Source organism: Vanellus vanellus (assembly GCF_965231255.1).
Source record: "Vanellus vanellus genome assembly, chromosome: 3".
Classification (NCBI taxonomy): Eukaryota; Metazoa; Chordata; class Aves; order Charadriiformes; family Charadriidae; genus Vanellus; species Vanellus vanellus.
In genome coordinates this window covers 4980668-4998703 of record NC_138907.1, presented here as the reverse complement: position 1 = coordinate 4998703, position 18036 = coordinate 4980668, and the positions used below count along the sequence as shown (strand labels likewise).

The following is an 18036-nucleotide window of genomic DNA, read 5'->3' as shown; positions in this document are numbered from 1 at the left end:
ATTCCTGTAATGAAAGCTGTTTGTCGTAACTTGAAATTTTATCTTTTACTATGGGAGTCACTATTTATTATTGCTTATGTGCTCTGTTCAAAACAGAGGCACTTAATTTGATCTTTTATTTTTCTTTGGGGTTTTTTGGGGGGGGATTTTTTTTTTATTTTTTTTTTTTTATTATTTGGATGACCAAAGGTCATTACAACCTGGCTTTTTATTGTATTTGTTTCTGGTCTTTGTTAAGTTCTATTGGAAAAACCACTGTCTGTGTTTTTTTGGCAGTTGTCTGCATTATCCTGTTCATACACCCATTTTGTCCCTTTATTGAAAAAATAAAAAAAAAACCTTAAAGTACACAGTGTCAGCTTCTCGTGTCCTCATTTGACACACGCTGTAGATGGCTTCCAGCAGCAGACTGTATGTAGGAGCAGGTCCCGCCCTGGGGCGTTTTGGGGTGCCCGCTCCTATCCCCGAGGAGCGCCCGCCGCCCAGCTTGTCCTTAAATAAGCTGCCTCTGCCGAGGAAGAGGATTTTTGGGCTAACGAGTTAGCTTTGTGGCCAGTGGAAAGTGTTTGCAGTCTGGACCTGTAGTTTTCGGGTGGGTTTTTTTCCCCTCCTTTAGTCAAGGACTAAGCTGTGACCCCCCCCCTTCCCCGATAACCGGCGGCATCTCTGGCTTTCCCAGTTTGGCAATGGTTTGGCAGAAGAGGTGAGCAAAAAAATGCTCTACAGCCCACCCCCACCCCCCTCCCCGAGACTCCCCCGTCCCCATCTGGTTTTGGGGCGCGGGGTGAAATCAGGCTCTGGCACACACAGGAGCTGATTTCTCTCGGCGGGGGGGGGTTACGCGCCGCAGCTCTGGGATGACCGATGCCCAAAGCTCCCGGCACCGCTCCCGACTGGAGGCTGGAGCTGGAGCTGGGAGCTTCCCCGCTTCTCCTGTGGGCTTTTTTTTTTTTTTTTTTTTTTTTTTTTTAAATTTCTGGTGGGAATCACAGGTTTATGAAACGTTTTATGTGCATTGTCTCTAAAATCCGGACTCCAGTTCAGGTCTCCCCTGTCCCCCCCTTAGGGGTCCGTATATGTTGTCAGTTTGACAAATACTGCATGTTGCAGCATCTCTTTACTTTATTAAAGCACGTACCGCTGTGATACTGTCTCTTGCTGTTCCGAGTGTAATGGATTTAATACTTCTTTTTTTTTCCTTTTCCTTTTTTTGATTTCTGTAAAGCCTTCCAGTTGTTCTGTCGTCTTCTTGTGATGGCATCGTTTGTTGCCTGTATTTTGCCCAGCGCCTTCTGAAGGGGAAGTTCGGGATTTAACAAATGTACAAAAATATAGATCTAAAGAGAAAAAAAAAAATATTCCTTTTCTAAGAGAGAAGAGGAAAAAAAAAAAAAAAGCAGCTCCGTTTTAATCCCAGGACAGGAGGAATGAAGGTTGCATTGTCCGGTCTAGTGGGACAAGCGTGCAGGGAGCCTGGAAAAGCACCCCCAAACCGTGCTCCCCTTCGCCGGGCTGGCACCGGTACCCCCTGGCTGTCGCCGAGGTGGATGCCGTGTCGGAGCTGTGCGGATGTGGGTGCTGCCGGAGGGACCCCTAGCACAGCGTAGGGGAGGCAGGGTCCGGCCCCGGCGTGGTGGGCTCGGGGTGACGGGGATGGACGCGGTGACGGTCCCTGGGAGTGCTGGTGTACACAGGGATGCGCAGAGCGCTTGGCAGCTGCCTTGACGACACGACTTTTGATCCCGCGCCATGAAATGTCCGCGCTGAGTCCGGTTTCTCCTTCCCGCTCGCTAAAATTGCTGGCTGGTGGCTCCGCAGTCGAGACGTTGGCTAGAGGACTCGCGTTAGCTGGTCTGCCCGGGGGGGAGCGTAGCCTGGCTGTCTTTCCGAGCGGGTGCTGTACCCCACGTCTGTCTTACAGCGGTCGTCGTTCCACTGTCTTTCTCTATACTATGCTTTACGTGTGAAGTAATCCCGTATACAGGCATATATACAGGCATCTGTATACAGATCTATATACAGGCATCTCTTAGGCAGATCTGGGCTCCACACGCTGCTACAGGACTTCACAGGTGGAAAGCATATGACGGTTTATTTTATTTTATTTTATTTTTTTCCAATTGTGCAGCGATGCATTTGATTTCTAGGTTTCAGAGAGCTAAATAAGGCCGCCGGGTGCTGCTGCGCCCTGCAGCCGTGCACACGGCGGGTTGGAGGAGCTTCAGGAGATGCAGCTCCTGCTGTAGGAGAAGTTGTCTGAGCTGGCCGGCGAGAGCGTTAGCTTGCGAGCAACGCGCTCTTGCCTCAACACCAAAGCGGAATTCGCTAACGTGATGTTTTTCTGCCAGTGGCGATCAGTTAATGGCATGATAAACCCACTGAAGTTTGTTGGGTCGGGGCACGGATCCATCCAAGGCCTCATCGTGTGCTCTCGAGCTGCTCTGGCATCCCGCGCACACGTGACCTGTGCTGCCTAGAAACTTGCCCGTTTCTCTCTGTGCGAAAAGATGTCTCTATAAATAAGAGGGATATTTGGGTAACAGTGTGTCTATTGTTAAAATCCCAAACCCCATCAACTTTCGAGGAGGAATGCGCTTTTATGGCACGGACCCCCTTGGCCGTTAGTATTTAATCTCCTCCAAATTGAATGATTAATGTAATGAGGGCACTGAAACAGTATCCAGACTTCAGACTACAGATGTTTCGTATTTATTGTGTTTCCAAGAGCTGAGATAAATACAGGAATAAGTGATACCATGTCTTTGCTTGACATTCAGGAGGCTTTGGCATATCTGATGAGATAGTTTCGGGGTTTATCTAAGTGCAGAGTTTGTACAAAACCAGAAGAGAGATACCAGCCGCTCTTTTAGCTCCCTCCCTCTTTTTTTTTTTTTTTTTTTTTCTCCCATAGAAGTTGAAAACCATTTTCAGTGGGTGTGTGGCAAATCGTACTGTTGACTAGGAGAGTGGTGTTGCCCGGCGGGTTCTTTGCTGGAGTTGCTGGAGAGCCGCCGCTCCTCGAGCCCGGCTGTTCGGCTGCTGGTTTCAAAGGAGCCACGGGCATCTAGGTGTGGGGTCCCCTCCTCGCCGAGGGACTCCCTCCCCCCAGTTTCTTGCCCCTTGGTGGGAGGTGCGGTTTGCAGCGGTGTTGCGCTGGTACGGCTTGTGGCCGGGATGGCCGCGGCGCTCTCGGCTCCCTTGAACGTCTTGGCCGGCTGTAATGACAGCCTGAAATGTGTTGGGCTCAGACATCAGTAGCAACAAGCCCTCCCTGGGGGAGGGGACCGGGCACGTGCTCTCGAATTTGGAGGAGCCACTCTGGTTTACAGCTGCTGAAGATCTGGCCTAGGAGCTGCCTGCTTAGTCTTGATGGCAGCTCGCACGTAGCCCTTCAACCACTCTCTTAAGTATTAATGAAGCAATTTCCGTAGAAACTGGCGCCCCGGGTTGGGATGTGGAGGTGGATTTTGGGGGGTGAGCTGACGATGCACCGGCCTCGCCACCGCCCCCGCATGCAGTGTAGCCCTTAGCTCGCCGTTTGGGGTAGCGCAGTGCTTGGTGGTCGGCCTCGAGGAGGGGTTCGCAGCCCCTCTCCCTCCCTGTGTGAGTGAAGCCAGGGATGTTTGCTGTCCTGGAGCCCCGGTCCCGTGCCGCCGGAGTCGATGGCGAGTCGCCTGAGCGCTTCCCTGGGCACGGGCTGGGGCTTTGCAGCGCGCGCGCGCTTGCACGCAGTGTGATACCCAACGTGTGATGAGTTGGCGAAGGTCCTCCACAAACCACCCGCCGCGTGGCGTACTAACGGTACCGATGGCTTTAAGAGGGTCTTCGGCACCCAGATACACCACGGGTACTGGAGGAAGCCCCCAAGGTTTTGGGAAAGAATAGGAGGAAATTTTCAGACAGACTGGCTCAGTCCTTGCCCAAACCGAGCTCCTGGCGCAGCGCTGGTTTCTCAGTAAAGCCTAGAGGTTTCTCCTCCCGAACGATCCCCGTGGTTCCTGATGGTGCCGAGTGATGCCGGACACGAGAGTGTGGCCTGAGAGGAGGAAGGGCTCCATACTGTCTTATCCCTTTGCGACAGTTGGGTGTCCTAGTTGTTAAAGGGAAAAAAAAAAAAAAAAAAAAAAAAGAAAAGAGAGACAAAAAAAGTAAAATAAGAGAATAACTCGCACTGTGGGTCATGTCACACCTGTTCTCTCCTCTGTCCCCATGCTCTCTGTAGGTTCGGCGTACCCCCCCAGCTGGCGCAGCGCCCAGGGAGCCCCGGATGTCTGGCAGTTTTCGGATGGAAGTTCAAGAGCACTTAAATTCTGAAAGGAGGTGAAGCTGGGGTGAGCGGCCGGCGGCATCTCGGCGTCCGGAGGTGGCCTCCGTCCTGCTGGCTCGCTGCGTTCCCCGGGAGAGCCTGAGAAGTCCCCCGCCGAAGGCAGCGCTCCCCGGGCTCCTCCTGCCTGCAAGACTATCGTATTTATATTTTGTAATAGAGTACAACACTTCTCTGGGGTCGGGTTGTTTTGGTTTTGGTTTTGGTTTTTTCTTCGTTTATTTTATTTTTTAAAAACAAAAAAAAAGCAAACCCACCCACTAAGGTCAAGGGCTTATCAGTGGCTTCGACCGGCTCCTTTCCCCACGGAAAAGACTTGTCTTGCTCTTGTGGATGACCCGGCCTGTTGGTTGTCTCCATGACATGCCGTTTCTCGGAAGGCGCATCTGATGTGACGAATTAAAAATAAAACAAAACGCAGTGTAGGTCTGTGGGTGGGTGGGAAATTGCCATAATAAATGTTGGAGCTTTAGGTTTTGTTTGCTCTGTCTTTAATTTTTAATGCTAACAAGAGCCAGGCGGCTGGTATGACTTTGTATTACCGTATCGGCTGCAGAAAACCAAGTGCTGAGTTTACGGAGAGACAGCCGGGGCTGGTGTCGGCGCGAGGGGCTGCACGGCCCCGGCAGGCAGACCTTTCCCGCAGAGCTAGACCAGGCGTCGGGCTCACGGCCGCTGCACCCCAAGTCATGGCAACCCCCCCCGCTGGCGCTCGGGGATGCTGAAGTGGGGCGACTCCCAGCTCTCCTCCCTCGCCCGCCTCCTCTTAACGAACGCCGGCTGTCGTATTGCATTTCTGCTGTTAAACTACGTACTTTTGGGGCCGGTGGGATCCGTAACGTCCCGTAGTGTCCGTCCAAGGAGAAGTGAGGCCAGCCGGCGGGTTTTCGGCAGGAGCAATCTGGTCTTGCTACGGAGCTGCTGTCAGGACCGGGGGATGCAGAGCCCTGTCCTGAGCCGGGGTACCGGGGGGAGCTGCTATCAGGCTGGCGTGCTGGCGGCCCCGCTGAGCGCTCCAGCCCTCGCGCAGCTTCGCCCCTGGCCGGTGACGCTCGTCCCTTGCTCTGAGCCACCCCAGGAGTTCGCTGGTTCGGGGCCCAAGCGCTTTGCTGGAGAGAAGATGGGTTAAGTGCGTGCTTGCGTGCTGTCTCCAATGGGATTTATAGGCTGTAGCTACTCATGCCTGTGCCGGCGAGCGGGAATGGACCTTATTTGGTGAAAGAAACCAGCTGGGTAGCGAGCGGAGTGGCTGGCCGGCCGTGTCGGGCTGCCAGGACACCCGCTGCTGGTCGCGGTGAGACGGAGCCGAGTGGCAGGGCAGGGGCCGACTGTTAGTTAATTCGCTGCGCGTGTTAGCCTCATCCTCGCTGCTGGGTTTAGTCATCTCCGTCCTTAAAATCTTGAGCGAGGCACCCGGCCGGGGTGACTCTCTCCTGGCAAAACAGCCGTGAGGAAAACGATGTGGCCTTTTCCATGGGTGGTGGTTGCTCTTCTGTTTTTTTTTTTTTGAAAACCCGGGCTGCCGTTCTCGCGTGGGCCAGGGCGTAGCACAAGCACAGACACTTTTGTACCTTAAAGCTCGGCAAGGGGCCGGGGCGGGCGGCAGGAGCACCTCCACGCACGGCTGTAGGGTCAAACCGGGGGCCCGGGGGGACTTGGTGCATAGGCGTGGGTTGACCCAAAAGGAGCTAGTGCTGCTGCTTCTGAGGCGATTTAGTCCTCGAGGTCCAATTACCCCAAAGCCTGTACGCACCCTACGGATTTTTTTTTGTCACTAGGAGATGCTTTTAAGAGGTTCTTCCTCTCCCAGCCTGTGCTACCACCTCTGTGTCTGGGTTCTTTTGAGCCTCGGAAGGTTGAATCCTGTTGCATTAAGCATCCTATCGGTTGCAAATATGCCATCGGTAAGGATTTAGCAGCTCCCATAAGCTGCTGGCACCCTCCCACTGCCCCCCAAGCGCTGGGGGGTGGGGGTGGGGTATCCCTGCACCAGTCAGCTGCGTCGGATCAGGGCTGATGGGGCTGTTAATTGCTCTCTCCTCCAGATCGCAAACCAGGGATCACCTGGTTCCCATCTACAGCGGGTCTGCAACGCTCATCACGAAGGGCAGCTGGCAAGTGGCTTTACAGAGGTTTGGCCAGCGTGCTGGCCGGTTTTGGGGGTGTCTTTACCCTTGGTTGGTCTGAGCGCAGGCGAAGCTCGGTGCATAGGTGGCTTCTGGGGCAGCCGGTCGTGCTTTTGTCGCCCTGCCTGGCGGAACAAGTGCAGTGTCCTCTGCTTTCTCTGGCCGTGGCCCACCTCTCCTCCAGCAGCCAGCGCCAGGCAGGCGTTTCTCCCAGGAAAAGCAGAAAATAACAAAGCCGCGACAGCTCAATGCGCTCTGCCGAGCACAGAGGGGAAAAGTTATACCTGTCCTTTCCTGCAGTCTTGAAGGTAAAGTGAAACGGTCCTTAAAATGTATATTTTTTAACACGGGTGTTAAACCCTCCCAACTCTTAGGACTTTAAAACATCTGCAGAATTTATGTGTTGCCTTAAAGTTCCCAGTACGCGTAACGACTGTGCTGAGAGCCTCTTGTAAATGTTAAGGCTGCGCTGGGGGCTCCTCTTTCCAGCTGCTCCCAGGGTCCACGTGGCTCTTGCGAAGCAACAGGGCGGCCCCAGCACCAGTTTTTGGTGGAGCTACGAGGGTTTCCACCACCTCCTGTGACCTGGGCTTCTGTGTACTTTAATTAGGGGTATCGTTAGGATGTGTTTTTGTCTGGCCAGGACTTGGCTGCCGCGGAGCCCTTCAGCGTGTCTGGGTGTGCGGAGGATCACCAGCCATGGCGTTACAGCGGCTTAATGAGTTTCTGCCAATTAACAGGAGTCAAGGGTTTCCTGTGAGGGGAGAGCTGGAAAACTGTTAGCCTCGAAGCTGGAGGTTGTTCTGGTTTTGGCGCGAGAGGGGTGATATTCCTAAGGATTTTGTATTTTAGCATATTCCCGATGTGTCAGTCCGCACATCAGAGTTAAAAAATGAAGTATGCTTTGTCTTTATAAAAGACCAAAGCTCTGAAGTTTGGGGGTTTTTAATAAGTCAAAGAAAAGCTCCTTTTTCCTAGTCCGGGGAGCTGAGATGAGCAAGATGCCTGGGAATTAGCTAGCATAGCTTTGATTTTTTGGGGGGTTTAAAAAGCTGCTTTCAAACTTGAAGGCAGTTTGACTGTGCTGTATGTAATTTCTGAGCATACTTTCATGACATTACAATGCCGCAAAGGTCAAGCCTTTCGTGAAGTCTAACTTAAATTTTGCTTTCAAAACAATACGGATTTTGGATTTGCGATGTATTCAGGCCGTGGGCTCTTACAAGGTGAGAAGAGAGAGGTGAAATGGACGAGTTGGAGGTCGCTTATTGAGCACTGTCTCTCCGGAAGGTATCTGAAAACAGATCTGAAAACCCATGAACGGGATTCCCAGCAGCACTCCCAAACGCCCCACGTTTTGTCTCAACCCCAGCTTCGCGTCCGGTCCTGCTGAGCGACCGGTTGGACCGGCGGCAGCAGCATTGGGCTCATGGCGGTGGTGGTGGTGGTGGTGGTGGTGGGCAGCGACGTGCCTGCGAGCTCTGGGGGAAGGCAGAGCGAAACACTGTCCTTCTTGGGCTGCTGGGGGTTACTTTACCAACTATGCCGTTTACCCCCATACTTCTGTTTTGCATCTCGCTTCTTCCATTGCCGTGTAGCGTTTGAGCTGCCTGGATGCGGGTGAGATGCAGGGCTGAGCCTCTACCTGCAGATTTTTTGGTGGTGAGGCGGAGGACCTGCTAAACACGGCTGCCTTCCCGGGGCTCCCCGCGCCGGTGTGACATTTCACGCGATCCCACCATAAATTATTATTGAGGAGCGAGCCGGACAACCTCCCCCCGAATGAGAGTGGGGCCTCGTTTGCTGCTTTTTTTAATTCTCTGCTTCCCCACCCCTGCCCAGTTTTCCCATTTCAGGCGTGATTAGGCATCGCCATGCAATTGTACGTTGTGGCTGCTTCAAGTGGATAAAACTTTGTCGCCCCTCCATTCCAACACCCCCTGAACCTCCCCTCCCCCCAGAAGTCACCCTCTTAACATTCATCTTCTGCAGGGGTCCAAATAATTATTCCCGAGGAAAGACAGAGTTGTGGGGGGGGGAGGAACACAACAACAACAAAAAAAACCCTCAAATATGGCCCTCTCCTTAATCTCACTGGATAGAGTTACACATCTGGTAAAGGCTTGTTCGTTGTTGCTATTACTTTTATTGCATCTTTAGCGGTGATGAAGTTCAGATGGCAGAACCAGTGGGCCCCAATTTAATTTCGTCTGGCCTCCCGTAATGAGCACGCTGTGATCCCCGGGAAGCGCTGGCTCCAGCGGGCAGGCGCTCGCGCCCCGCGGTGGTGCGGACAGACAGCTGGACAGGCAACCCCCCCCCCCCTCAGCGAGGGGGCGGGGAGGGGGAAGGAGAAATCTGGAAATAGGGGTGATAACGGGCGGGTGGAGGTGTCTGTGCTGTGTGAGCATCAAGTGCTGCAGTGAGGTGGGTGGGTGGATGGACGGACAGACAGCTTTTCATGCCAGAAGCAAGATCACGAGGATGGATTTCCGCCTTTTGTGGTGGCTGGGGTGTGCGTGCCGTGACGCTTTCCAAGGTTGCTCTAGCCCTGATGGCTCTTACCTGGTGATTTCCATGACCCTCTGGGTTTCCAGTGGCAATGTATAGAAGCTCCCACCTCTCCCCCGGTGTCTGCAAATGCATGTGTCTAAGGGCTATACAGGATTCATTTACGGGCCTCCCGTCGGTGGGATATGTGCATGCAAAATGAAGGTTGTCTTTGGCTTCTAATATTCAGATCTATATTCCATATTGTGTTGACCAAGAAAAGCAACTCAGCCCCCGTGCTGACGAATGTGACGGACTGATGACTTTTCAGAAACGTACTGTAAATCAAGGAGGCTAATAAATACTTGCTATTGATAAAACGGGGCTACTGCCTTTCAAGTTATTTTCACATTTTACATCTTAAAATTTAAACAGAGTGAAAAAGGCAATACTTTCGGACCCTCCCTCTTCCCCCAGCATGGTTGTTGCTAGGCTTAACCTCCTCAGATGCCCAGGCGAGACGGCCTTTTCATCAATGAGAAGGTCTAGATGGAGCAGTAAGACCTCTACCCAACCCCACGGAGCTGATGAGGGGCTGACCCTTGCGAGGGGGTTCCTTTGGCAAGTGGTGGCCTCTCACCAGGTTGTCCCTACGGGATGGCAGAAGATCCCCAGAGCTCGTCCAGACCAACGTGTCAAAGAGCCTGCAGCCAAGAGCTGTACCACCTGCACCAGCGCGTGCTAAACCCCTAATGCTTCCCAGTTGTGAGCGAAGCCGGTCCAGGTGGTAGGCGCGTGGGCAGAGCATCCACAGGCTGTTTAACCCTTTCCGTTGGGTTTCTCTGGGTCTGTACCCCATCCGTCGCAAGAGGTTGGGTGAAGGTGTTGGTGGCCAAGGGCCTCCCACGAGACACACCTGCAGGCGGCAGAAAAATGGGGCTGTGAACTTGCTTCTTGAGTATCTGTAGCAGAGCTCATAGTGCCTACAGGGATGCCAGATCACACTCTTTAAATAGCTGTGCCCTTGCAAACCCGGGATGCTCTGGGCAGGGAGGGAGCAGAGGATGAAGCCCTAAATAAAACTACTTTTTTTTTTTTTTTCTTCTTTATGTGAGTGTCTGTCCTTTCCCTGACCTCCTCTTACAGCCCCTCCAGTGGTGAGCAGAGCCCAGCGGCTGTGACACTTCAGTCCCCCTTTCCCGCGGGCCAAGGTTGTCCCCTGGCAGCTCACCTCCTGAAAAGCCCCCGTTGGTGGGTGGTGTGGGCTCTGCCTGCCCCGCTCTCCCCAAACACCTCTGCATCCCTAATTCCAGTATGGATAAAACTTTTTTTTTTTTTTTTTTTTTTTCTTTTTTTGATACTCTCCCAACAGACCTCTCCCTGGAATGCTCCCCTGGGGTTTGGCTTTTCTATTTGGAGACATCGGAGAGCACCATCCCTTCGGGAGCTGCTTTGCACCTGGCTGCTCCTGTTGGCTTTTTGCTGCCTGAAATCCCCTTTTAACTTTTTTTTTTTTTTTTTTTTTCCCCTCCCCTTCCCTCTCTCCCCTGCTGAAGAGATAGCACTTTCTGCAGCTGTAGCGATTAAAGGGGAGGGGAAAGAAAGCTTATTTAAAGTAGAGCCTGGCAATATAAAATAAGGTGTGGAGGTGATGAATGATCCCGGGGTATATTAAAGCAGGGGCTGGCACTTTCGACATCTCTCCTACCCGCAGCGTGTTTGAGCACCTCGGAGACCGGCTGTTTTGAAACGCCGAGCATCCGCCCCCGGGCCCTAATTCGGGCAAGTTTAAAAACGTCCTCTGGGATTTAGTCAAGTCGTTGCTGTTTTCCTCTCCCGGAGATCCCGGGGCTGCTCTACGGATGCGGGGCTGGAAGGGGACGGGAGGACAAATCCCACCCCAGCCCTGCTCTGCCACCCGAGGGTGAGGGCAACAGAGGATGGGCACCCCTGGAAAGATGGGGAAAGCCTCTCTGGCCTTTAAATGCTTTTTCTCTATCTTGAAAGCATATTCCCGGCATCGCTGTAAGAGGCAGTCAGGAGAAAAGCGGGGGGGGGGGGGGGGGGGTAAAAGAAGAGCTCGTTGCACGTGACTGGCAGGGCAGGCACGGGGAAATTATGCATTTTTCTGGACTGGCTTATTCCCTTCTGTGTATTAAACATTATTTTAATATTCGAGTGACAATGTTTTATAATTAAGCTAAATGTAAGAGACGGAGTGCGCTGGAGAGCACGGCTCGGTGTGAGGAGGTGAGGAAGGTTTCCACCCGCTGCCCAGGATTAACCCCAGGTTGCAGCATCCTCCGCCACCGCGCTGGCAAGTACGGTGCCTGGCTCTCGAACACCAACACGCCCCGCGCTTCGACAAGTAAAACCTTTAACTCGTAAAGGTTGTAATGTTAATACAGAAGAAAAGCCTTTTAAAAAAATTACATTAGTTCTCAGACATCTATTGAACTCGTGGGGGGAAATCTAGCCCCTGAGAGATAGAAACTAAAGAGCTGAGCCATAAACCAGTACGATAACATCCTTATTATAAGATGCAAATTAAGGGGCCCAATTCACTTTAAAAAAGCATTATGAGTATTTAATTTTTCTAGTGGGAATATCTCTGAAGTTGGCCTGTGTGTGTGGTTTTTCATGCTGTGTACTTAAAAAAAAAAAAAAAAAAAAAAAAAAAAAAAAAAAGTCGGCCCACAAAGAAGCTGCTGAAGGCGGAGTCGAGGATGCCGAGCAGTGGTTTGGGGGGTCGGAAGAAGTAGCTGGGGCTCATCGTGGGCAGGACAGCGCGTGTTCACACCGGATTTGGACAGGGAGACCGTGGCTAAAGCCAGCAGCGTGGTGGTGGGTTTCTGGAGGTGTAAAACGGGGCCTGAACCTGCCCTGGGATTTAAGTGTTTCGCCTGCGGAGCGGCTGGCTGGGTCCCCGTGCATCTCTGGCTGGTGGCTTGGCGCTGGCGCTGGTGCCCTGCGGGTCAAGGAGATGCGCTCAGTTGAGACCCCATCTGAGTTTTTGGGGATTTTTCTGGGCAACCTGCTCCCCGCCCTTGGCGTTGCATCCCCTGTCGGGAGGCGGGTGGGCTGCTGAGACGCCACCGACAGTTTTATTGGTTACAGGTTATAGAAAACATACGGCCTGGCGCAGGGACCACGAGGCTTTTGGGTGCTTTGTTTGAGGCACTTATTCACTCTGGGAGTTATTTGAAGGCTTCATCGTATCTGCCCGGTTTGTTTTTTTTTTCTGGCCGTTCCTTGTTTCCTGGAGCCTTTTTGAAGGATTTTATCTTTTTTTTCCTCCCCGAAGCTGGAAGACAGTGTAATCGCTGCCCTTGCCTTTGCCGTTTGTTAGCCGCTGGAGGTTAAAGTTCCGAGCCAGAAGAAGGACTTGGCACGCAAGGTGGGGACAGCTGGGATAAAAGGGAGAAGAGCCCTCTGAGTGTTTGGTCCACTCTCCATCCAGCTTTAGGGCTGAAAGGTCAAGACTTGTTCAAAAAAGCAAAGAAAATGCGGTACCCTTCATTCGCATCCTTAAAGACAAAAGGCCTGGTTGGGCCGCCTGTGTGCTGGAGCCGTCGGGAGGCTGCAATTATCTTTTCAAACGTAGAAAATAAAGCCCTACCCTGAAAGACTGCTTTTCAGGCAGGCATCATACAGCGCTCCTAATATAATGCCCGGAGGTCAAGGGTTGAGTAAAATAGAGAGACCGGGTAAATACGTCCGTTTGAAACCCAGGGATTAGATAATTTTATTTATTTTGTGGAGTTGTAGAGCATCTTTCCAATGATGGAGATGAAAACCAGGATGGGACAGGGGCTGCCGGCTCCAGACCCAGCCCTGCAGCTTGAGTTTGGGGTCCGGCTCCGCTCCCGCACTGCAGCCGCTGCGTAGGGTTCGGGGTACGGCATAACGCCGTTTTCCCGAGGTCGGGTTAATCGGTTGAGGAAAACCCCGGTCTCCAGTTGGACCCCGATGGCTGAGCTGGGAGCGGGTCTGAGCTTGTGCATTGAAACCCGCTTCTCATGCCAAGGCTGCCTCCCTATCCCCTCTCCGGCAATTGAATACTTACTTGCTTCCAATCCGCTATTTACAAGGAATACTGCTTCTTTAGAAAGCTGCGCGGATGCACGTGGCCAGCAAAGCCCATGAAATAGTGGTAGGTAATGCCCGCTGTCAGGCGCTGGGCTGGCCAAACCCTTAGAAATACAGACTCCTTGCTGCGAGGTGTTTATTTATTTATTTATTTATTTAGTCATTTATTTATTTTTAAGAAAATAAATCCGATATAGCCTTCTTTCATCTCGTTTAGGAATCGTAAATTTAGCATGTAACAGGGTTAGCGGACCGGCTAGGCAGCTGTTTGAGGCCATAGGTTAGTTAGGCTGGAAGTATTTATGGGGCTGTTGCTCAGCTCATCCCTTGGGGGGGGGGGGGGGAACGACGACTCATCACTTGTTGCCCACAGTATTAAACGCCTATTAAAAAACCCCAACAAAACAACCTTTTTCTGACGGAGCAGTGCCATGCCACAGTAATCCTCCCACAGATATCTATTAAAAAAAAAAAAAAAAAAGAAAGAAAGAGAAAAAGAGGGGTTTTATAAGGTTTTTTTTTTTTTTCCTCTCGCCCTATCCTGAATCCACCTAGGAGCACCCGGACCATCAAATGTACGCATGCGGCCAAAAATCGCCCGGCTGCGGAGACAGATGGGGAGTTTTGCTCGGCGTTTACAAAGTGAACTTTGTGGGAAGATGGAGGGTCAGTATCAGGATGATATAAAGCCTGTGGCTGAACCCTGGCGATATCTCTCGCCCAGGCGTACGGGCGTTTTCCATGCTGTTCCCCGGCTCACCATGCACCCCTTAAACCTCCCCCCCCCCCCCTTCTCGATTTAGGAATAGGAGCCTCGTAAATCCTTCCGACCCGGATGCTTTATCGGGTCCCCCAGCTTCTCTCCGCGAAACCGCGGCAGGGGCGAACATCTGCACGGGGGATATCCTCCTGCTCCCACTCCTCTGTGGCCGGCCGCTATCGCCGCCGGGAAGGCGGTTGTGGTTTCGTAGCTTTTTAGCTGCGAAATGAGGAAGGATGTTCTTCCTCGCGGTTTGCAATTACGGCATAGAAAGTAACCAACGTATTTTTTTGCATCCCGCCCCAGATTCGCTCTCCTGCAGCCGGGCTGAGATAAGGGGTGATGCGTCTGAAAGCAAAACCCCGACAAGTGAGCGAGTTACGAAAGTGATTGTAAAAGGTCCCTGGGAGATTAAACGTGAGCCTGTGCCCGTGCGTGCCTCCAGCTGTGTTTGGGAATAGCATTTAATATCACACAGCACCTTGCTTTTAAAAAAAAAAAAAAAAAAAAAAAAAACAAAAACCACCGAAAACCCCAAATCACCCAGCCCCTAAAACCCAGCCTCCTTCTACGCCAGGGATGCAGCAGTCAGGATCCTGATGCCTTAAATCCAGCCTCCACCTCTAACCTTGGAAAATTCTTCAGCTTTTGGGGGCAGGTGATGTACTCGTGTCTTGCCCACACCCCTTGCGCGCTGATGTGCGCACCACTAAAGCCTAGAAAGGCTTCAGGACCAGCACCAGCAGACCCGGGAGCTGGGCTGGTCCCTCCCTGGGGATGCTCTGGAGGGGGTGCGGGGGAGTTTGCTCCAGGACAGAGTGATTTCAGGTTTTTCCATCACTCCAAAGACGTGTCCTGGTCCAGCCTGATGGCGGCTCCTCGGGAGCTGCTGTGGGGATGGATGGAGCTGGAGCGTACTCGCTATGTGTGCTTGAAGTGGTTGGGGATAATAAGTTGAGAAATAGTGAATTTTTGACGTGCGAGCAGCACAAGCGGCCGGGATGTGCTGCTCCCCCCGCCGGGAGCCCCCGTGGCTGGGGCCCTTCTCCCTGCACCGCTCGGCAGGTTTCGGCATGACTCACCGGAGCCTGGGACGAGGTGGGGTGTTTTCTTCCAGGTCAGGATTTAGGTGGATTGGCAAAGGGCTGTGGGAATGCTTTTAAGGTGTCTTCTTGCGTGTTTTTTTTTTTTTTTTCTTTTTTTTCTGCTTCCTCCTTTTCGTTTCCCTGCAAGCGGTGTCGGGCTTTGCCCGGCAGACGAGCGAGGAGGGGTTGGGGCTGCAGGAGGTCCACATTTAGCGATTGCCCGCATCCCGCCCTCTACCTCTGCTCAGCATCTCTCCTCCCCTTCTCCCCACCACCCCCCAAAACTGCTCCCCATCTCCAAAGAGGTCAATGCCTTCGCTCCCAGACGGGGGCCACCAATGCACCCCCTTTTCCTCCCTCCTCATGGGGTGCTTACCGTAGGTATTGCCATACTTGGAATAATAAAAAAATAACAGATTGAAGTGCTTTGTATCTTTCTAACACGCATCTAAGTCTTTCAAGACTCGGAGCTCCAAGGGTCGGGGAGAGATTAAAAAACTAAGTAGTAATTAAAGATGCACCCACTGTACCGCTCCGAACTGCAAGAGGTTTTGCAACGGATGGACACTCCGTAGCGCTGGTCGAGGTCCTCGCTGAAGGAATTTGGGGTGGCTGCGAGGGTCTGAGCAGCCACTTGCATGCGAGAGACGCTTTGCATTTGCTCTACTGTGGTTATTTAGCGTGCGTTAATCACCGCCGATGTAGGGCGTACAGCCTGGCTATCGCCCACCCGGAGCCAAGCCCGGCCGTGCCTCCCAGTACCCCGTCTGCTGCCGATTAAAGACCTCGTACCACCAAGCTGGGATAAACGTGAGGTTTTGTGCCACTGGTTCCCATCATAATTATGTATCTGCATGGGATAGACCTGAGGGCAAACCGTCCTGGCACTCCGTCAGCGCTTTCCTACGTGCGCTTCTGGGAAGCGGAGGGACAGCCACATGCATGACCTGTTCTTCTGGCCTCTCCTCAATCACATTGCAGCCTCAGGTGCATTTTTAGCTCATCTGAAATATTTTTGGGGTGGGTTTTTTTTTTCACATTAGTGCCTCAATTGCTTTTTTTTTTTTCTTTCTTTTTTTTTCCCCCTCCTTTGACATGTCCGAACTATTTCATCCCATTCTTAGTATTGACATAAAAATGCAGCTGAGAAAACACTGAAGCTGTTTCAACAACTGCCGTGCTAAGAAGTAAAGTAAACCAGAAAGTAGTTATTACACCAAGAGCTTCCTCTTTAAATCAGGTGGTGGTGGTGGGGGGGGAGAAGTGAGATTACTTGGTAATTAGATTATCGCCCTCATCTTAATTGCATTACCAATAAATCAGCTCTGAAGATCTGTTTCTTTTTAAGTTTTCTTGAATTTAGCCTTTGCCTGAGAATCTTGGAACAACAGACCCCGCAGTAAGTACGATTAACCGATGGTTAATTACTGGGGTATTTCAGCTCTGCCGTGTGGACGCTCAGCCCGCGATGGTTAACCATCGGCCTCTCCGAAACCAGCCCTGAGCCAACGGCGGGGGGAGAGGAGCCGCCCAGAGCTGAGCGTGGTGAGGTGGCCCCTCCTGAGCGACATTGTTTAAGTAAAAGTGCAGGAGCCTTTACGTGAAGGAATAATTTGGCGCACACACAAGAGTCCGACGGAAAAAAAAATTAACTTTTCCTCAGCACGCCTTTTCGTCCGGCACTTTCCAGGGTTGCTAAAGGGCCAGGGACGCCTCTTATAAATACCTCCTATAATTCCAGAGTCCCGAATCCCTTTAAGCACTGATTAAACCCTATATGTACCCTGTATGTTTTATTTTTTAGAAGAAGAGAGGATGTTTCGTCAATACACAATTACGTTCTGGGTCCACGGGCTGCGGATGGGCACGGGGAGAAACCCACAAGCCGAGAGAGGGGAGGACAAAGGAAAGCCCTCCCGAAACCACGTGGAGTGTCCCCTTTCCCTTAACTGAAGTCAGGGCAGACCTCTTCCATTAAGAGGCGAGCGATGAGGGCTTATTTATGACCTTCCACCGAAACCCCGCGCTGTTGAAACGCGGCGGTTGCACAAGAGGCGGTGTGGCGGTGCGTGGTACCGCACCGCGGGACTCCCGCCGAGTTCAGAGCAGATCACGGCTCCCAATTCACCGGTGGTTTGGGTACACCGTTCGCTTTGATGCACTGGTTCACGTGCACCAGGTTACATCCCTATGACCCACGGACCGCCAGATAAATTGTCAGAAAAATCAACGCTGATGGTTTAAAAAACCCTAAATCCCTGGTGAACACCACGTGAATTTTGGATGGAAGGAGTTCACCCCCCTCCCCCCCCCCGCTCTACTCGAGTCCACACTTTGCAAAGATTTATTGATATCATGTGTGACTTTCTTGTGGGTAGGAAGACAAGGACCATTGGGTTGACAATGCAATTGCCTTCAGCAGGAAAAAGAGGGAGTCATGCCCCCAAAACGCAGCAACCCTTGGATGATTTTAATTGGGAAACTTGGGTAGGAGGGACACCGGAGCATGCCAGCTCCATTAGGAGAACATCAGTGAGACTGGAGCTGCTCTGTGGTGGGGGATGAGCCAAGGGTGATGCCAGCACTCGATGTGACCTCACTGATGGGGCACTGTCCCATAGGGTCTGGCCTAGGTGGGCAAAGCCACGCACAGGTCACGGGCTCCACTGACAGCCCCAGGCACGGCCAGGGGATGGACCAGGGCCAGGAGCCATCCAGGGAGCCCAGGCAGGAGCAGCAAGAGATGGGGACAGAGATGGAGAGGGAGAAGGAGAAGGAGACAAGGCTACATCCTTTAGGATTCAGGAATCTGGCCTGCTAACCCTCTTGCGTGGCTCAGGAAGTATTTGAGGCCGCGCTGCTCAGCCTGGGATGGGAATGGTCTTCAGCTGTGGCCATGCTGCCCCCTCAGCTGATCACCCACAGGTGGGGGCACTCAGCCCATTTCTCCTCCAGCTTTTCCTGATTACGGAGGGCTGTGAGGTAGTTGATAAAGGCACGGGCTAACAGCAGGCTTAGGAGCAAGGGGTTGGAGCTGAGCTTGGAAAGAGAAGCAGCAGGTTGTACTCCTTCGGTGAGAAGCTTGTGTGGTTTTGGGTTTGCCTTGATGAAGCTCTCTGGATGAGCTGCCATCGTGTAGGGGTCCCAGTGCTGGCAGCGCTG

General features: G+C 52.4%; 1 protein-coding gene across 1 annotated transcript in view; it reads left to right on the top strand.

The window, feature by feature from the left end:
- BCL11A (BCL11 transcription factor A) overlaps positions 1-4314 on the top strand; it is a gene marked incomplete at both ends in the record, with an annotated part of 73492 nt that extends 69178 nt beyond the window's left edge. The window contains one exon of the mRNA XM_082481546.1: positions 4223-4314. Coding sequence (XP_082337672.1) covers positions 4223-4314 — 92 coding nt within the window. The remainder of the gene's footprint in view (positions 1-4222) is intronic.
- Positions 4315-18036: the final 13722 nt, after the last annotated feature.